The 22,555-nt window shown below is 38.4% G+C and overlaps 1 protein-coding gene across 1 annotated transcript; it reads right to left on the reverse strand.

Annotated features, from left to right (window-relative positions):
• Window positions 1-9,990: 9,990 nt before the first annotated feature.
• LOC130013558 (uncharacterized) lies at window positions 9,991-16,599 on the reverse strand. The gene is made up of 3 exons (XM_056102240.1): window positions 15,422-16,599; window positions 14,759-15,235; window positions 9,991-9,995 (listed from the first exon to the last, which is right to left on the reverse strand). Exons 1-3 carry the CDS (start codon window positions 16,077-16,079, stop codon window positions 9,991-9,993), a joined length of 1,140 nt encoding a protein of 379 aa, XP_055958215.1. The 5' UTR covers window positions 16,080-16,599.
• Window positions 16,600-22,555: the final 5,956 nt, after the last annotated feature.

Genomic DNA, 22,555 nt, shown 5'->3' on the forward strand with positions numbered 1-22,555 from the left:
CGATTGTATATATATATATCTAACATTTCAGCAGTCTGTTTAAACATACATTATGCTAGAGATAAATTTACCTATTGCAGGTCTGTCTTTACACCTGAAATGTTATCTAAATTATTAATTAGACTTTAATTAACTTATCCAGACCATAAGCAACCCTCGATTTCATCGCTAGGCTGCGATGTTTATTGGATTAGGTTCCGATTTGCTGTTCGACTTCCATTCATGATTTAATCATGAAATGGATAATCGAGACTATGTTTTTATCGTAACGACATTAGTAATGATGGTCGAGGCTAGGCCAAAAATTCAAACACTAAAATCTCGGTTCAGAGTGGATCAATTTGACTGGAATTTTCAGTAAATTCCCTTTACATTATCTAGTTGTTAACTATTATATAGCTCCGTATCTAATCTCCCATGATGTATCTTTAAAATACAGATCTATATTTCGTTTCGTTTTTTATACTTTCGCTGGCCTACACTACATGAAGATCTGACCAGTTGTACTGTTAGGTCGTACGAGCGGATTTTGACCTTTTGACGTCAACCATTGATTAATCAATCAGCGTTGACGTTTCTAGTGGTTTACCCACAGTTCCGTGTATGTCACGCAAATATCTCGCTGTAACAGACCTTTTCATTGGCTAATCCCTCCATCACTTCAACCAGAACTCAGGTAATATAACAACTCTTCCTATTGTAGTAAAGACAAGTAAAACGAAATTTTGAACTATAAAAAAACGAAACAAAATTGACATTTCAGTTTTTACTTTAAATGTTTATATGATAGTTGATATTTGTTTTTATATTCATATATTTTTTTTGATTGTGATATAATTTAGCCTGTCTCATTTTTCACCATATGTTTGGAGCAATATATCCCGTAGTTGGAGATGATTGACATAAAAACCCATTTCATTCATTTGCGATCGTAGTGCGCTCTTCCTTCCGTTCACATTTGTTTGTGGACACTCTGCATGTTACAATTTTAATCCGATTTTGACGAAACAATCTCAGTTCCTTTTGATTTTGGCATGTTTCCGACCGTAACTTCGTGGATTATGGACCCTCTAGGGGTCACAATTTTGATGAAACTTAAAATGTATGTTTATATCCCAAAGATCTCGGTTCAATTCAATATTCACGCGCATATCGGAACGTAACTTCCTGAATTATGATCCCCTACTTGTTGAAAAAAAATCGCGTTTCAATACATCATCGTTGCAACCTAATGACGGTTGAGTTCGAATTTCTTGAAAATCGGACCGAAACTTCCCGACAAAATGACCACTCTTTGTACGTAAATAGCGTAAACCTATGTAATACCAAGGTTGTGGACCCTGTAGAGGTCATATTTTTTATTAGATTTTGATGAAACTTTACATATATGTTTATAGCCCAAAGATCTCGGTTCTTGTCTATATTAGCGTATATCGGACGGTAACTTCCTGGATTATGACCCCTGATTGTATGTAAAATCGCGTTTTAAGCTTGTGGACCCTCTAGAAGTCATAATTTTTATCCGATATAAGAACACGTTTAAATATATCACCGTTACACCATAATGACAGTTAAGTTCGATTTCGTGAAAATCGGACCGAAACTGCCCAACAAAATGGCCGCTTTTGACGAATATATGTTTATATTCCAATGATATCTGTTCCTTTCGATATTCGCGCATATCGGACCGTAACGTCCTGCATTATGGCCCCTGATTGTACGAAAAATCAACTTTTAAAAGCTTGTTCTCTGTCCGTCTCTTGCAAAATGCGGGCGTATTTTGCATGACAACCGCTTGTAAAAACATTTCGACGGGTTTTAGGAAACAATTAATCACGTTAAAATAGAATTTCGCTGAATTGGTCCGTTAATTAAATTTAAGATTGGTATCCGATCACACAGAGTCCCACTTTTGTTTTCAGCTCCCCGATACCTCCATGTTCCTGAAGCAACGACTGCGAGTTTTACAACATCTGGCCGTTGCTTGTTTACTTCACAATTCCCGATCTTATAGCTATGTTATCTACAGACAAGTGAGCAGTAGCGTCCAATCAGAGGTTGTGACATCGCGACCTCCACGGAAACCTTGACATTGAATGAACCTTGAACTTTGCAACTCGATTATCACAGATAGACATTTTAGCATGAAAGTGCAAGACTTGGTATTCTCGACGATAGAGGAATCTGATAGGCTCGCAAGTTGAGCTTGTTCCTAATCGAAATTAGTGCCAAAATATGCAGGGTATTAGGTGAAGGCCTTGAAAAGATGTTAAAGCGAGATCAAGCCTTCTACTGAAGATGCGATACCTCAGAGTAATATATAAAGACTTAACGAGTAAAAGTGCATAGTTGACATGTAGTTAATTACAAAGAATTGCTAGCGCGATGGCCCAAAAATTGAACTGTGTATTTTTGGTAACTGAAATTGTAAATGTGGTAGTGAAAGTACTTAGGATAGTCAGTGGGCGCTAATCATCAATTTCGATGCATGTGATCAGAGGCGGCCATATTGAATCTAGAATTGCGGCCGCAAATGTGGTCAGGCCGCATATGCACTCTTATTCAAAAGATGGTACCAAAAACTACCTGCATTTCAATGTTCATGCTTTTGTTAAAAGGTGAACAATCTTTCAGCTAAGCGCACTGACAGTTGGTTCCCCCTTTCATAACCAAAAACTACCTGCATTTCAATGTTCATGCTTTTGTTAAAAGGTAAACAATCTTTCAGCTAAGCGCACTGACAGTTGGTTCCCCCTTTCATAACAAAAAAATATCTGCATTTCAATGTTCATGCTTTTGTTAAAAGGTAAACAATCTTTCAGCTAAGCGCACTGACAGTTGGTTCCCCCTTTCATAACCATTTTATCGACATTATAAATTGTATGTTTGGGAGTATGGTGGAAATAATGTCAATAAAAATTAAATGTTTATCATCTGTTCGTAACCATATAACACAATCTCCTGGTATTGTCTAGGGATCTCTTGAACTTAGTGTTTCTCCCAATCAATGTCGTTTGTGCTTATTTTACGTGACTATGTTTATATTCGGAATATTTCTTATATTTTAGAAACGTGTCCAGTATCAAAGGGCTACAGTCTGTATGAAACTGGAACTGCGCGTTTTTGCAGTATAATAATTAGCGAAAGTAAAACATGGGCGGACGCTATGGCAAGATGTTATGAGGACGGTGGTCATCTACTGATGCCTAATACACAGGATAAGATAACTCTTGCCGTGAAACTTATCTTTCGAAATCGTAAGTTGATACTGCAGGTAGCCTAATTGCAATAGTCTTTCAAAAGTATGTCCGTCGAAATATTCGAAATGATATTAATGCCCTACACTTTGACCGGGATAATGATTAGACGCTTACTTCTTGCAGTGTGCTACGAGGGACACATTGCCCATGCAGTGGCGTTAACAGTTACCCTTCAACGCATTCCAACTATAGGGGCACTTTTACGTACGCTCTATTACGAATGAGGAACTTTTTCGGTCAAGGCCCGGCCCGGCATTGAACCCCGAACCACCTTTTTAGTGTACCGATACCATACTCATCAGCCAACGCTAAATACTTGACCAGTCCTGCTACACGTCGGAGAGTGTCTTTTTGCATATCTGGTAGATTGGCATAGGTCTAAGAAAGTATTTTAACATGCCCATGGCTTTATCGTTGAACGTACAATTACCCCGCAAAACAACCGACGAAAATCAACTGTTGACCCTGGCCAAAGCGGTCTATCATTTTAAGTCATACATAAGTAGTCAGATGCCGTCAAACCAAATGGCGGGTGACGGGGGGGGGGCACGGTGGCTATGTGGGTAAGACGCTGGCTCGCTAGCCTGGAGATTGGGTGTTCGATCCTTGCAGTGGCCGAGAAAGTTCATCCAGATTTTCCGGGTTCCCCCTTGTCAGTGAGGGCCTAACAAGGACAGCTGTCTAGTCGTTCGGGTGGGACGAAAAACCGAGGTCCCGTGTACACATTGGCGTACATGTAAAAGATCCCTTGACAGTTGGAATTCGATATAAGAGTAGGCCGTAGTGCCGCTGTACGGGCAAAATTTCCATCATAGCATACTGTATGGCGTATGCCCGTCTTCATTAGACCAGTCGGAGCAGAACAGTAGGACGTTAAACCGCATTTTATTTCATTTCTCTAAATGGAGGACTTGACTTTTAAAACGAAGACAACCACACAAACGGATTTCAGAATCGGTTTACTTACATGACTTTTGAGCGAGCCAATACCAGCGTGGACGTTTATTATGCAGATCGAACATTCAGTTGGTCAAGCAGGAACATCCGTTCAATATAGTAGCACCATTTCCAGTCAGTTTTTAAAAACCATTACTTGTATTAATGCGAAGGATTGTAGAATATTCTCTCAGATTTTAAAAATGTAAAGGATTTTAGAATATTTCTAATATATTAAAAATGTAAAAGATTCTAAATTTTTTGATATCATTTTTTCAGTTGGTGACCAGATTGTTCATCTTGGGGCGACTGATATCAATGAAGAAGGGGTGTGGAACTGGTTAAATGGTGAACCAATTGTTAATGATCTAATTAAAACAAATAACGCCAATGGAATGCAACATTGTTTAGTCTACCATGATAAAGATTGGCTGGATGACGTGTCATGTACAACTGAAACGCCATTTCTTTGTGAAATTCCTGTTGCCTAGAATATAAGTAAAACAAAATCAAGTGCCATCGATCCTGACATTAATATTAAATCACTAATGGTGTCAATACATAGTTTGGTCGTTGGAACATTCACATCGTAAAGCTCTGTATAATATTTAGATATATATGATTTAAGTTGATTTCAAAGTTTACATTTAAGTCTTATCTGTATTTCTTATTTATTGCATTTGTGTATTTAATTTCTGCAGCATATTTTGTAAAGCGCACGTGAGCACTCTTAGTCCTGGAAATTGTGCTCTATAAAAAATGTATAATAATAAATAGGACTTGTAAAGTCCAAGTACGCATCTTTAATCTAGATTTTAGAAGTCTGGATGTACTTGTGTTCATTAGTATTAATAGTATGCTATAAATTTATGTTAGGTTAATCAAGTCTACTAGAGCTTTAGTGTTGCCTAGCAACTTCACTTCTGCAGGGTGTTGGTGGCAGGTGACAATAAAGTTTGATGGAGAGTGGGCTAGATATTAATTTTTTTACCGTTTGACGGTCTGTTTTGTTAGTGATATGTGATTGTGGATTGCTAGAATTGTGAATATTTCTCCGCGAAATAATTGTGAACATTTGTAATCATCTTTTGTGACTGAGTTTATAATATATTTGTAAACTTCTTCTTTGACTTTTTATTCTGGATAATAATGTGGTGAAACAGCTCGTGCCTGGGAATTCCTCTCTCACCCCCCGGCAGGAACAGTACAGACAGTGCATTGACTGACGCGTATGAAAAACTGTCATCCCACTCTGCCGTCTCCTACATGAGTAAAAAATTACTAGTTTATTGACATCTGGATTAATACGTGTCAATAATGTGAAAACTTTCGTGAACTGTGAAACTTAATTGAAAGTGAAACTGTCTAAGTCAATATGTCTGAAGCGGGTGAAAACCCCACCGACGAAGTGAATAATGACAACGTGTGTGCAAGTTCAGGGGAACAAACTAGCCCAAGTGGGGCCGGTGACCCTCAGGCTCAACAAAGTGACCCTCAGGCTGAAAAAAATGATGATTTGCCAACTGTCAATCCTGAGGACAGTGCCTCGAACGTTTCGAAAAAATCGCGAAAATCAACAACAGAGACTGCTTCAAACATGAGAATTCTAAATAGGCAAAAGGAAATCGAATTAAGAAGTCAATTAGAAGCTCACATTGAAACCAGCAGAATTGAAGAAGAAAAACGCAGACTTAGCCGTATACAAACGGAAATAAATTTACGTGCTAAGCTTCGAGCCGCCAATGAAATAGAGGGTATGTTTGTAAAATATGCAGCTACTTCGGAAAGTGAGGTGACTTTTAAACGGTCTCAAATAAAAGAGCCTTTACATATGAACAGGACTCAGAAGAGATCAAACGTATCTAGTGATAGCCTTGTGAAACCCGAAAACCATGTGGCATGTGACCCAGAGGAAATCCATGAAACAAGTGCCATGGAGTGTATTTCTTCCAATCTAAATCCGGGTGCAGAAAATTTCGTCCCAAAAACTACAGAACAATCAAATTCAGCACAGGATTTGGTAAGAGTGTTCCAACAGCTCGTTGAGCACCAAAAGGATCAAGTCTTGCCGGATCAAGAAATTGAACCGTTTTCCGGAACGGACGTGCTTCTTTATCAGACATTCATAAATAATTTTGAAGTTGTAATTGAAAATAATACAGAAGATCCCTCGAGAAGATTGCAGTTTTTGCTCAAATATACAGTAGGAGAAGCATATGATTTAATTCAGTTTACACCATTAATCAAAGACCCGGCAGATGCCTATGCTGAGGCAAGACGTTTATTGCAACGAGATTTTGGAAACCCTCAACTGGTTGCATCATCTTTTATTTCCAAAGCTAAAACTTTTGAAAAAATTAAAAATGGTGACAAACTAGCGCTAACAGTGACATGAATACCATGGACGGGAATGACTTCATAAAAATGCTTTGCAGTAAACTGCCATCTGGAATGCAGCAAAAATGGATCGCCCAAAATGGAAAAATACGTGAAAATGAAAATAGAAGTGCGAATCTAACAGACTTTGAAGCGGTTTAGGCTATCAACAGTCTCCAAGATCTACTCAATAGTCAAGTAGTACAAGAACCAATACTACACAGAGAAAGGCCTTTACGACTCAAGTAAAACCTGTGAGTGACAGTGACCCACCAAAGGAAAATTTGGCAGCCAACCCACCGTGTTTATATTGTGGTCAAGATACTAGACACTGTTTACTTGACTGTAGGAGGTTCTCATATCTTTCTTGTGAAGCTAAATCTGACGCCGTAAGAAAAATAGGCCTGTGCTATGGGTGCCTTAACCCAGGCCACATGAAAGACACATGTAAAAATAAACAATGGGTACACTGTAAGTCTTGCACTAGATCCCACATGACGGTCATGCATGATCCGTCAAAAGATAAACCGAGTGATACAAATTCTAAAGCAAAGACATCATCTTGCGCAATGACGAACTCTGTGCTCGACAAAAACGGTGAACGTGAACGTGATCCTTTAATGGCGATTTTGCCAGTTAAACTTAAAGTTCCGGCTAGTGGATATAGTATCAATACGTATCTTTTCGTGGACAATGGATTTAGTTCTGTATTTGTAACTGATGAGCTCAGTGATGCTCTGTGTATGAGAAATAAAATTGTCAATTTATCCGTGAAGACTGTAAATGACGAGAAAACCGTGAAATCAGGTCATATCACTGATCCCATTCATATAAGCAATTTAAAGGGAGAAAACCCATGTGAAATTAATTCAGCTTTCATAAGGGAGACAATGCCTGTTACTTTGGAAGATGCACCGACCCAAAGTGACCTTGCAAAATGGAAGCATTTACGTGACATTAAATTGCCTAAATTGTCTGGCATTTGTATTCCAAGCGTGTCCATCATGATTGGAATGGGTGTTCCATCAGCAACAAAACCTCTAGAAATAATAAAAGGTGAAATCGGTGAACCCTATGCAATTCGGTCGCCATTAGGACATTTATTTTATGGATTACCTGGAAAACTTGCATCTGTTAATCGGACGTCAGTTAATTTTTGCCAAATTTTCAGCAATCTTGAAAAACAAGTCAAAAAGTACTTTAACTTAGAATTCAGTGAAAGACTGTGTGATGAGAAACCGTGTATGTCTAAAGAAGACAAAACGTTTATGGAAATCGTGGAAAAAACAACCGTTTTTGAAAATGGTCATTATAAAATGGATATACCCTTTCGTGATCCAACAAAGACGGTGCCAAATAATAAAGTTCAGGCGGAACTATTTGCATTTCGATTACGCAAGAGATTATCTGCTGACAAAAAACTATGTGAACAATATGTGTAAGATGCAAATTATCACTTATTATCTTTTTATATATTTCTTTAATATTAATTTCGTTCCACAATATTTTGGTCTAAGAATGCATAAATTTTGATCAACTTTAAGCGAGAAGGTAGTCTAGATTATTTAGGCCTGTCATTGTTTTAGTTGACTTAATTTGCGCCTGGATGTAGAAGACTGTTATTTAATTGACAACTTGTTCGCTTAAGCAAGCGTGGTCTTCAGCACCAGTTTTGTAACGCTTGGAGGGCATAAAACACGGTAAGATGAATTACCGCAGCATATTAACTTATAGTTTAATCTAATCCATAAGTTTTGTAATGTGTTATAGTCATATATTGTTATTATTCGATGATATTGACAGTCGACATGCATGACTGATTTATCACATGGTTGTGCAGGTCCCAGAAAATTCCAGGCACTCATGCTATTTTATGTTTCTTTATTAAGATAGTTTATTGATAATTATTGTCAGGTGCTTGATTGGTTTATTTATCCTTTTCAGTCAATCACCACCACCACCTCTACTCTAATCACCATCACATCACCACCACCGTCATCATTATTTATTAATATGTAGCCTATGTCTCTAGTCTTGAAAGATCTTTGATCAACCGTATAAGATTTTGAGATGTATTAAACCTGTTACCAAATTAAACAATATCCTAAGAGTTTTGGTGCATTGTTGTTTGTGCCCTACAATATGTGAGTTTCATGGACAAGCTAGAGATTAACAAAGAAATGACGGACGTGTGTGGTACTTACCACATCACCCTGTGATCAATCCTAAAAAAAACCAGACAAAGTTCGGGTGGTTTTTAATTGCCCAGTGGAATATAAAGGTGTTTCATTAAACAATCTCATTTATCCTGGACCAAATTTAATGAATGGACTCCTAGGTGTTATTTTACGTTGGAGACAATGTTCAGTGGCTATTATGGCTGATATTGAAACTTACTTTTATAGAACTCGTGTATCAGCAAAGGACACTGATATGCTACGATTTATATGGTGGCCACGTGGCGACTTAAATGAAAAACCAGTCGAGTATCGTATGCTGGTACATATCTTTGGTTGTGTAAGTTCGCCTAGCTGCTGTAATTATGCTCTTAAACGTGTAGCTAGTGACAACATCAACTCCATAAGTGACTCCGTGGCTCAATCTATAGAGCAAGACTACTACATGGACGATCTTGTGAAATCGGTAGAAACTGAAGAAGAAGCCATTGAGCTTGCCCGGGAAATGTGTGACATTTTGAAATCATGTGGATTCAATTTAACTAAGTGGATATCAAATAGCAGGAACTTTCTTAAAACTGTGTCTCAAGCCGAATTAGTAGAATCATCTAAAACTTTAAATTTTGACATCGACGAGTTACCTACTCAGAGAGCATATACTGTAACCCCAATGAAGACGATAACAGTTAGTCTCGTGTACAGTAGGCTTTAATACAACTAATATACAGGTAGGTGTCATGTCATTCCAAAAACCAGCCGACAGTAAAAGACTGTAAATACAGAAATTGCAATCATAAATCTCAGTTTAAAACAGAACGAAATATAATCGAATAATTAAAGAAGAAATACAACTATTCACTATTATTTACTAAAGTGTAGACATTCACCGAAAAATATGCCCCAAACAAGTCACCATACTTCTAAAATTTGACAGCTGAACCCAGACTAACAAAGTATTTTCTCTATTTCAAACAAGACTTATATTGAATAAGATATACAGAAAACATATTAAATGGCTTAATTATGGCAGTATATACTACAAAAAGATATTTTAAAGGCTTACATTTTAATTTATCCAGGGTGAATTAGCATCTTTGAAAAACAAAATTATACAACTGACTCTATCACTAAAGAGCTTACATGCAAGGGACATAACTCTGTGAACTCACTAGGTGAACAGAACACTCCCCCCATGATACCCACAGGATATCATAAACCAAAATCCAGCATATACACAAAAACTAAACTGGAACAAAATGTGTTTACATACTTTGTATACATGCAAACGATGAAACTAAACATATTTTATGAAATATTAGAACACAAAAAGATTCAAGTACTATTTAAAGCAATATGTCAAATCTATAGACCAAAATAACAGTGTATGAAATTATGAAAAACTTTGAACCGAACACATAAGGTTTGTCTATTACACTGGAATTAGTAAAACCAACTCATGAATAGGTCTGGTATATAAAGTTATCTTTCCGTTCTTAGTTACAGTCCTAACTTCAACAGTTCGAATTTTTCCATCAGCACTAGGAAAGATTTGATTTATAACACCAAGCGGCCAACTATTGCGCGAAATCTGTTTATCTCGTAGAAGCACGACATCGGACGGTTTGAAGTCTCTTTGATCATCTGTCCACTTTCGACGTTCTTGAAGCATCTGCAGGAATTCATTCCGCCACCGCTTCCAAAACATATCTGCGAGTAGTTGAACTCGCTTCCACTGCGCTCTGTATAAGTCCCGGACATCTGAAGGGATGACAACATTACAAACAGCATCACTCTTCTGTGTGAGTAAAAGTGAAGGGCTGAGAGGGAATGGGTGTTCTGGATCTGAACTCACTGGTACCAGAGGTCTTGAGTTTATGATCGCCGTAACCTCAGCCAAGAAGGTAGAAAGCACTTCATGTGTGAGTATACCTCTAGATGTGTCTAGCAGGAGCGAGTCCAGGATTCTTCGTGTTATTCCTATAATTCTCTCCCACACTCCTCCCATATGAGAGGCATGAGGTGGATTAAATATCCATTTTGCACTAGAGACCAGTAAGAACCCTTTAATTTCAGCACTTTCAATATTGATACCAATCTTTTCTGTCGAACCAACAAAGTTTGTTCCACGGTCAGACCTGAAGAGTTGTACTTTTCCTCTGATTGAAATAAACCTACGAAGCGCGTTTAAGAAAGACGAGGTACTCATTTCTTCAATAACTTCTATATGGGCTGCTCTAGAAGAGAGACAAGTGAACAAAACTGCCCACCTTTTACTATTGGCCTGGCCTCCTCGAGTTTTACGAACCATGACATGCCATGGACCAAAGCAGTCTACACCAACCGAAGTAAAAGGAGGACCAGGAGTTAGTCTATCAGAAGGAAGTTCCGACATTTTTTGCATTCCTAATTTTCCTCTAACCTTTTTACAGGTGACACAGTCATGAACTACCGACGAAACTAATCTCTTGCCGCCTATGATCCAATAACCAGCTTCCCGTATAGCTCCTTCTGTTATGTGGCGTCCCTGGTGATTAACCTTTTCATGAAAATGACGTACAATAAGAAGAGCTAAGTGGTGTTTCCCAGGTATGAGAACAGGATTCTTGAGTTTGACAGGGATGTCCGCATTCTGTAACCTGCCACCTACACAGAGAACTCCATCGTCCCTAAGAATTGGAGACAGAGAAATCAGAGGACTGTCACGTTTAAGTGGGTTTTGATTTTTCAGGCATTTGATTTCTCTATCATAGATATCATATTGGACCACTTTAATCAAGAATGTTTCAGCTCGTTTGTACGATTCAATGTTCTTGTATTCTGAGCACTTATGCCAACCATAACAAGGTTCTTCCTTTTGTAGTGAAAAGCTGACAGCCACGTGTCTGAGGAACGCAACTGTTCTTATAAGGTTTGATAATCTTGAGAATCGTGTTATCCTAGAAACAAAGGGCGAAGCGTCCAATACTTCAAGTTCCGACTTAACAACAAAAACATCTGGACGAATTTCTCGGTCCTGATCTGGTTTAATTAGATCAAAGTCTTGAGAAACTTCAACATCTTTTGAGAAGATATGTTGTGGTCCTTTAAGCCAAGAGCTGTCTCCAAGTAGTGCTGGGGATAGATATCGTGTCCCATGGTCAGCAGGATTCTCATAAGTGGGTATGTAATGCCACTGTCCAGGTTTTGAAAAGTTCAGAATTCTCTGGACTCGATTGGTAACATAGACATAAAACCTTCTGGTCTGATTGCTAAGATAGCCTAGGACTACTCTGCTGTCTGTGAAATATGATACTGCTTCAGGCGAGAGTGACAGTTCTTGAGTCACGATTTCCGCCACTTCTATGGCTAACACAGATGCACACAGTTCAAGGCGCGGTATAGTATGTCCCTGCTTGGGAGCTACCTTAGATTTTCCGAAGACGAATCCAACATTAAGGTTGCCTTTAGTGTCCTCCGTCCGTATGAAAGCCACTGCTGCTATTGCATTCTCCGATGCGTCACAGTACACAAACAGCTCTGATTTGACAACTTCCTGATTAGGTGTTTTGTGATACGCTCTGGGTATCTTAACAATATCAAGATCTTTTAGACTCTTCTCCCACAAGTCCCACTCAAATTTAAAGTGTTCTGGCAGGGGTTTATCCCAATCTGTGGTAGTTGCCATCATGTTTCGAAGTAAAACACGTCCTTTAATAGTGACTGGTGCTGCAAATCCCAGCGGGTCGTACAAGCTATTAATAGTTGATAACACCCCACGACGCGTGTACGGTCGTGATTTAGAATCTAAGTGGAATGTAAATGAGTCTTCACGTAAGTCCCATTGTATACCAAGACTTCGCTGGAGAGGGATATCTTCAAGCTCCATATCTAATTTCACGATATCTTTCGCGATGTCTTCAACATCAAAACCTTTTAGGACCTCTTTCTTGTTTGAAGTAATTTTATGGAGTCTAACATGTCCATTCTCTTTAAGAACCTGCTGTGTCCTCTTAACCAAGTCAATGGCAGAGTTTGTGTCATCACAAGATGTTAGTCCATCGTCGACATAAAAGTTTTTGACAATAAACTCTTTGACGTCATCATCAGCATCTATAACAATTCTTCGAAGACCGAAGTTGGCGACTGCTGGTGAGGGCTTATTTCCGAAAACATGTTTACACATTCGGTATTCAATGAGAGGTTCACTGAGACGATTGTTCTTGTACCAAAAGAATCTTAGAAAATTCCTGTGATCTTCTCTAACGCCAAAACAGTAAAACATCTGTTCAATGTCACAGCTGATCGCTACAGTTCCTTGTCTAAATCTAAGCAAAACACCCACAAGGCTGTTGGTGAGATCTGGGCCTTTAAGAAGCACTTCATTTAAAGAGACACCATCGTAGACCGCAGACGAGTCAAACACTCCTCGAATTTTATCCCTTTTTTTAGGATGGTATACTCCAAAGAGGGGCAAATACCAACACTCTTCTCCAGGATTCAAGGGAGGTGCTATCTCGGCATGACCATCTTCAATTATGCCCTTCATAAATTTAAAAAAGTGTTCCTTCTTCAAGTCATTTTTCTCCAAGGAATTATGAAGTATCTGTGCTCTCTTCCAAGCCTGCTGTCTATTGTTAGGTAGTCGTTGTCGTGAGGATTTAAATGGAAGAGGTGCAGTCCATTTACAATGAGGGTCTGGTTTAAATTCCGCCTCCATCAGATGAAGAAACTGAGAATCTTCGATAGACCTGCCTGGTCTCTCACTGTCTAGATTCCGCTCGAAAATGTCTTGCGAGTCCAATAAAGGATTGTCTCTTTGGCCTACTTTAACATTAAACTGATACGGACAAGGTGGTAACAATGAAGGTCTTCCATTGCTGTGTAAATGGGTCTTGAACGTAGACACGACGGCTTCAGGACGATGTGCTCCACCTAGGCATGTTTCCCCTATCACTACCCATCCAAGATTCAGCCTTTGAGCGTAGGGAGAACCCTTACTTCCGATTCTTTGTTCGTGAACATGATGAACTTCGACGATGTCTCTCCCTAGTAATAGCAAAATATCACAATCTGGATCCAATGGATGGATATCTCTGGCAATGTCACTTAAATGCGGGTGATAATGCGCAACATCAGGTGTGGGTATTTCATCTTTATCCTGAGGAATTTGACTACATTCAGTCAGCACAGGTAAATCAAGTATTACTGTTCGGTCCAAGCTTTGAATCACAAACCCATTAGCACGTCGCCCAGAAGTTTGTGTGACTCCTGCACATGATGTCAACGAATACTGCACTTCAGGAAATGTACAGATATCAGTAAATCTGTCTAAGAGTTCCGGTTTTACAAGTGATTTATTACTTTGATCATCGATCAAAGCGTAAACCTTCAGTCTTGTATCTAGACACTTGCTATGCCATATCCAGACAGGCACGATTTTGGAACACGATTTACTTTTAAAACTATTTCCACATATTTGAGCACAAGCTGAAGTGACCGACTGCTTAAGATCAGTTAGCTCTTTATCTTGATTCCCATGAGATTTACTTGGGTCATATCTAAAGTGTACATGCATGGCTGTGCTGTGTTTATTACTACCACAATCGTCACATTTGACTATATTCTTGCAATCGCTCCATGAATGTCCAGGTAAACAGCATCGGAAGCACAAATTACGGTCTTGTAAAAATCTCCTTCTAACGTCTATAGGTTTAGACTTAAACCGTTTACATTTTAAGAGCGAATGGTTTGTGTTGTGAACCGGACATATTTCTGTGACACCATTGTTTATCACTGGAACAGCACTGTCTTTCACGTCCGATGTGGTTTTTCGAGAATGAATGTTTGGCTTTGAATCTTTAAAACGTGTAATGTTATTATCATAAGTGAAACTAGGATTGTTGCGTATACAGCTCTGTTGTCTTATAAAGTCGCAAAAACAGGTAAAAGGGGGATAAGTCACATTATAAGTCCCCATATACTTAGACGCAGTCGCTGTCCATTTTTCCTGTAGACTATATGGTAACTTACTAACTACGGGACTGACACCAGTTGATGAGTCAAAGTAAGCTAACACAGAACTATACCTGGTATCACTTTTAACTGCTTCTATTTCGGTTAAAATATCAGCAAGCTCATACAATTTCTGAGTGTCCTTAGAGGAAAGTTTTGGAAAGTTTGTGAGCCTTTTCTTCAATGACGACTCAATCACATCAGGGGAGCCGAATCGTTCATCAAGTCTTTTCCAAATTTCACGAACACCTTTGCTAGGGGCATTGAAATAAGCTGACCGTAAAGCGATGACCTGCTGTTTCGATGTTGCACCAGTCCACTTTGTAAGAAGATCCATTTCCTCTAAAGGGGTCACTGAGAGTTCTTTCATTTTATCTTTAAAGCTGCATTTCCATGACTGATAGTTTTCTGGGGAGTCATTGAAAGTTGTGAGACTTGCGAATAATAAATCCTTTTTCAGAAGTAGTTTTGTTATTTCCGATGCAAAGAACGTGTCTGTGTTTGCATTAATTTGTGGACTAAAAGGCGATGCACTTGGATTCAATGTAACTCTTTCCGCAACATGTACATCTTGTCGAGATACAGGGGAACTACCAGTAGGTCTTTTTTGTGACTGTATGGTTTCCACATAATTTTTAGTACGCGTCAATTTATTTTCTGAAGGCAGCGAAATGAGCGAGCTTCTTGATCGCCGTGATGATCCATACGCATCTAGAGCATCCGCCTCAGCCACCGCTACGGCGGCATCCTTCTCTGCAGCTATGACATCTAATTTAGTTTCTATGACAGCCTTTTGTTGTTTTAGTTTAGCTTCCTTTTCCATAAACGATAAGCGAGCCTTAGCTGCTTCAGCCTTAGCGCGAGCATTTGCTGCTTTACTCTGTATACTACCAGTACCACCATACGAAGAATTGGGTGACATTTCTGAAACTGAAGCGAGCATGGTATTGAGCTTGTATAACGTTAACTCAACTAATTGCTTTTGTTGCTGGTACTCATCTAAGTGTTCATTTTTAAGTCCAAGGCTTTCTTCCGTTCGTGTCCTTTCAAGAAAATCAATAAACGAGTTAGATAGCTGAGTGTATACAGTAAACTGCTGCTCTAAAATGCTGATAGACGTATGTGCATTTGTTTCGGTTTTCTCACTTTTCGAAACAGAATTCGTTAATTGTAGTATTTCAGCCCAACACTTTCCGAGCGTGCTAAGTTTGTGAAGAACAGACTGTGTAAACTCCTCCTGAGCCTTGGGAGTTAGTTTCCTAAGTCTTTTTCTATCACCTGTGAACTGAAACTCGGGATCAACATCAAAAGGATCTTGCTCTTCATCACTGGACATCATAATTCTTTTACTATACTGTAACCCCAATGAAGACGATAACAGTTAGTCTCGTGTACAGTAGGCTTTAATACAACTAATATACAGGTAGGTGTCATGTCATTCCAAAAACCAGCCGACAGTAAAAGACTGTAAATACAGAAATTGCAATCATAAATCTCAGTTTAAAACAGAACGAAATATAATCGAATAATTAAAGAAGAAATACAACCATTCACTATTATTTACTAAAGTGTAGACATTCACCGAAAAATATGCCCCAAACAAGTCACCATACTTCTAAAATTTGACAGCTGAACCCAGACTAACAAAGTATTTTCTCTATTTCAAACAAGACTTATATTGAATAAGATATACAGAAAACATATTAAATGGCTTAATTATGGCAGTATATACTACAAAAAGATATTTTAAAGGCTTACATTTTAATTTATCCAGGGTGAATTAGCATCTTTGAAAAACAAAATTATACAACTGACTCTATCACTAAAGAGCTTACATGCAAGGGACATAACTCTGTGAACTCACTAGGTGAACAGAACAGAGCATGGGGTGTGAAATGGTGCGCAGAAACGGACAAAATTAAATTTAAAGTGAGTAAAATAAACACTAAGTCTACACGTAGAAACATTCTGTCAGTAATGAGCTCGATCTATGATCCAATAGGTTTTGCCTCACCTTTTGTACTCCGTTGCAAAATAATTCTACAAAACTTGTGTCGTCTTAAACTGTCATGGGATGAAACTATTCCTGAGGACTATGATAGCCAATGGAAATCGTGGCTCAGTGATTTACCCAATCTAGAACACTTTGCAATTGACAGGTGTCTAAAACCAAAATCATTTGGAGCTCCTGCGAAAATACAATTGCATCATTTTGCAGATGCTTCCGCTGAAGCTTATGCTAGTGTTTCTTATGCGAGATTTGTGAATGAGCAAGGTGACATACATGTATCCTTTCTGCTTGGACGCTCACGAGTGGCGCCTATACGATCTCATACTATTGTGAAACTTGAGCTGTCTGCAGCTACCTCCTTAGTGAGAATCAACCATATGTTAACCCATGAACTTTCCATTCCAGTGGATGAAGTGTATTTCTGGACTGACAGCCAGACCGTGTTAAAATATATTGCCAATGAAACCAGTCGCCATCAAGTATTCGTATCTAATCGTCTTGCCGTCATTAGAGACGGTTCTGATCTCGATCAGTGGCGTTACGTTCCGTCAAAGCTTAATCCTGCAGATCATGCATCGCGAGGATTATCAGCTGATAGTTTGGATTCTGTGAACTGGATATCAGACCCAAAATTTTTAATGTGTTCCTCTGACTCATGGCCTGTTAATTCTTGCGAATACAATGTGCATGAAAATATGTGTAATGATAAAGATATCTTTGTGAATTCTATTAAGATATCTCAATTAGCTAAAAATATCATTGATCGCTTAATGTCTCATTATTCAGAGTATAGTCGATTATTACGTGGTGTATCGTGGTTAATGCGCCTGAAGAGTATTCTTAAATGTAAAATACAAAATCGTGATATCCCCCAAAGTTTGTGTTGTAAATCCTTATCAAATGAGGAAGTGTTAATTGCAGAGCGTGCTTTGCTTTGCTATGTGCAAAAATGTGAATTCGTGGAAGAATTTGAATCCTTGGAAAGCCAGTCTTCTAATGTCAAAATGAAAAGTTCTTTGGCCAATTTAAATCCAACGATTGTGAATAATCTAATCTGTGTTGGTGGAAGATTGCAAAATGCATCTATTCCAGATACTGCTAAAAATCAAATAATATTGCCTAAAGGTCATATTGTGTCTCAATTAATCGTAAAAGAATGTCATAAAAAAGTCGGTCATCAGGGCAGAAATCACACACTTGCTCAGATCCGTCAAAAATACTGGATAATCCAGTCTGGTGTTTTAGTTAAGAATGTGTTACGTAATTGTGTTGTGTGTAAAAGGCTAAATTCACGTGTCGGTCAACAGCAAATGGCTGATTTACCTACATGTAGGGTTCAATCAGACCAAAAGGCTTTTTCGTGCACCGGTATTGATTTCTTTGGTCCTTATGAAATCAAAATAGGTCGTTCATTAAAGAAACGATATTGTGTAGTGTTTACATGTTTTAGCTCTCGGGCTATACATATAGAAGTAGCCGAATCTTTAGACACTAGTTCTTGTGTAGCGGCGATTCGAAGGTTTATGGCTCGTCGTGGTGTACCCAAAGACTTTTATTCTGACAATGGCTCTAACTTTGTTAGTGCAAATAAACAGATGTCAAAAAGCGTTAAAGAGTTGGATCAAGAAACTTTTCGCAATCTGGGTATTCGATTTGAGTTTAACTGGAACCTTAACCCACCGACAGCGTCACACCATGGCGGTGTATGGGAAAGGATGATCAGAACAATAAGAAAAGTGCTTCAAGCAATTCTTAGTGAACAATTTCTAAAATCTAGCCAAAACGAAGAACAATTACGGACACTTATGTGTGAGGTCGGGTCTATCATAAATTCTAGGCCATTAACTCGGGTATCAGAAGACCCAAAGGACTTAAGTGTAATAACCCCGAACTCTCTGTTATTATTAGAACCGGTCGTGTCTTATCCTCCTGGATTATTTTGTAGTCGTGACATTTACGCCAAACGACGCTGGCGGCAAATGCAATATTTAGCAGACTTATTCTGGAAGAGGTGGACTATAGAATACCTTCCGTTACTTCAGCAACGTCAGAAATGGTTGCAACCAAAACGTAACTTTCAAGTCGGTGATGTTGCTTTAATCGTGGACGATAATAGTCCAAGATGCTCATGGCCCTTGGGGTTAATTCTCGAGACTTATCCTAACAAGAACGGCCTTGTAAGGAGCGTGAAATTGAGAACCCAGTTTAGCACTTTGATCCGTCCTATCGCCAAGTTGTGCTTATTATTGGAAGGAGTAGAGGCTTAGAAGTTGCACGAATAAACTTTTGTGAAAAACATTGTGAACTGTGTATACACACTCCGTGAACCTATGAACTAACTTCGTGAACTTACTAGCATTTAGTAATGTGAAAATTCCTTATCCATATTGTTATAATCACAATGTATTAGAACAGTGATGTGTGAACTATGTTTTAGGACTTCGCCTGTGAATTGTTTTGTTTGCTTGTTTATTTACGTTCATTTTTTGGTTTAGAACTAACTTGTGTATATTAATTTGGACATTTTTTGTTTTGTATCTTATCTCTTGTGTTCCGATAAGATAGGGGCCGGGATGTAATGTCCAAGTACTCATCTTTAATCTAGATTTTAGAAGTCTGGATGTACTTGTCTTCATTAGTATTAATAGTATGCTATAAATTTATGTTAGGTTAATCAAGTCTACTAGAGCTTTAGTGTTGCCTAGCAACTTCACTTCTGCAGGGTGTTGGTGGCAGGTGACAATAAAGTTTGATGGAGAGTGGGCTAGATATTAATTTTTTACCGTTTGACGGTCTGTTTTGTTAGTGATATGTGATTGTGGATTGCTAGAATTGTGAATATTTCTCCGTGAAATAATTGTGAACATTTGTAATCATCTTTTGTGACTGAGTTTATAATATATTTGTAAACTTCTTCTTTGACTTTTTATTCTGGATAATAATGTGGTGAAACAGCTCGTGCCTGGGAATTCCTCTCTCACCCCCCGGCAGGAACAGTACAGACAGTGCATTGACTGACGCGTATGAAAAACTGTCATCCCACTCTGCCGTCTCCTACAGGACTTACCCCCTGCGTCTCTTGTTAGTATAATAAAATATTAATGGATTTCTTATACGCTCACATTGCTATGTAGGCGAATTATATCGTCACCTTGTCCGCCTGTGAACAATTTGCATGTGCACGCGATATAAACTACAGTTTTCCACGGGTTCCTTTCAAATTTGGTGTGAAGCATTGTGGTCCTGAGAGGATAAACCCTAGTAGTATAGGTCGGAAGCATTGGGTTCATAAGAGGATGAAATTACCCCCCCCCCCCCAGGGACCCTTCTCTCAGAAACAATCGCCAGTAATGAATAATAAATATACTTCTTATTTTAAAGTGGCCAAGGAAGCACAAGCCTTTCTAACCTCGTTATCGAAACACTATGCATAGTATATACTAAACAGCAAAAAAAAAACGTCGGTACGATTTTAAAATTAGAGAGGCACTTTAATCAAATCATTCTAGAAAACGACTTACTAAATGGATCAAAGCAATTTTTTGTGAACAGTATGTTGACACATTCGTGATTAATTCATCACAATTCCAGGGCATTACGGGAAGGTTTAGAGTCTGTACACAGTCTGTACATCCGTATTTGGTGTGTCCACCGCGAGTGTCAATAAAAGAATCGCAGCGTCTGTACATGGAGCGGCCAGACGATTGATGATTGATGAACGCCATGGGCACCTGTATAGCCTGGCGCAATCCATCGGCTGTGTGTTTGGGAAGGAGCCTAGCTTATTGCCCAGGTAAAGTTGGAGATGTGGTCACAAATATACACTAAAAACATTTGGCAAGTTCTATGCAATGCGTTTATTCAGAGTAACATACCAACCTGATGTTTCTTTTGCTGCTTAGTATATATCTAACTTCACGATCTGATTAAACATACATTATGCAAGAGCTAAATCTGCCTGTTGCAGGTCTTTCCTTAGGCCTGAAATGTTATCTAAATTATTAATTAGACATTAATTAACTTATCCAGACCATAATCAACTCTCTATGTCATCGCTAGCCTGCGATGTTTATTGGTTTAGGTTCCGATTTGCTGTTTGACTTCGATTCATGATTTAATCATGAAATGGATAATCGAGACTATGTTTTTATCGTACCAACATTAGTAATGATGATCGAAGCTAGGCCCAAAATTCAATCGCTAAATTCTCGGTTCAGAGTGGATCAATTCGACTGAAATTTTCAGCAAATTCCTTTTACATTATCTATTTTTTTAGCTATTATAGCGAGAACTGTCAGCTCTTTATCTAATCTCCCATAATGCATCTTTAAAGAGATTTTGGATACAATAGACTATCAGCCTACGCCTATAGTAAGAAAACAAGCATGAGGGACAATATTAGTAATAATTGTATATAGTATTCCTTTTATACCTCTAGCTATTTGTGTACTTTGTTTTGTTTTTAGTTTCTTTGTGTTTCTTTTTGCTCTACTAAATGAATACAGTATAGCTTTCAATAATCAATCAATGTTTTTGTATAATTATTGTTTTGAAATTTTAATGAGATTATAAGATATGATGTTACACACTGTGAATGTAATGTGAACAATGCAATATGTCGTTTTAGTGATTTCCAAAGAAGGACTAGAAAAAAAAGGAAGAAACAATCGCCAAACCTTGTTCCCCGAGAAATTGTCATGGGTGGAGGTAGAGTGTGCCCAACTATTGCTATTTCAATTAGCCACTGAGAATGAAAAAAAAAACGAATTTTATTTTCCCGATTCCCGTGTTTCAGAAGATAACAATCTAATCTAATATTAAACATGTATCACAACGGTTATCGTAAGTAAAGCCAATTGGGACGATCCCATGTGCAATGCTGAGGAAAGAAATGTGCCCGAACAATGACATTACAACTGTCAAGAGTACAAGGACAAAGGTTTCACGGCTTCAATTCTTTTTGGTTTGGTAAGTAAGCTATAAACATTTAGAAATACATATATCAACGTTTGGGACATTGATCGCGGTGGTATTGTCATATAAAACGTTAATAATTTAATATCAAATAGTTTCGGTCGAATACTAAACAATGTCCACTTGAATTAAACATAATGCGACAGATAAACCATCAGTATAGAATCCCAGTACAGCATCTGAAGGCGACAAACCAAAGGATGTTATCTTATAAAGAACTTATCCAGAGATATAGTTAATTATCACGTACATTTATTTGATTGCGGATTGTAGTCTTCGTTATATAAAATGCATCAATTTAAACAGGATTTGTCGATTATCTTGGCTGCTGTTTTAATGTTGTCTATTGAAGACGTAAAGGGTGCCTGTTCAGGACAAGATTTTAAGAAAACTATGTTTGAAGGTAAATTATATGAAGGCTGGTCATCGTCAATAAATGTTCGTTCTATTCGAGAATGTGGGAAGAAATGTACGATAGATACTGAATGTCAGTCATTTGGTATCAATACAGCTAGCTTAAATTGTTATCTTTATGATTTTCTAATCTGGTCTGGAAGCCGAGGGACTACCGATTTAAATATGGTGTATTACTGGGCGTTTCAAAGTAAGTATAAACTCTTAATAACATCAATGTTGTTTTAAAGAAGGGGGATTGGATGGCTGAATGGTTAGCACGTGCCCGCTGTATCCTAAGGTCTGTCATTGAGTCAACTGGCGCGGTTTCGATTCACCGGTTGTACGTGACAAGGAGTAGGGTCGCCTGTCCAACCTCGTGGGTTATCTCCGGGTCCTCCGGTTTCCTTCCGCTGCCAAAGACCCATACGCGTAAG

Source organism: Patella vulgata, chromosome 7 (assembly GCF_932274485.2).
Source record: "Patella vulgata chromosome 7, xgPatVulg1.2, whole genome shotgun sequence".
NCBI lineage: Eukaryota > Metazoa > Mollusca > Gastropoda > Patellidae > Patella > Patella vulgata.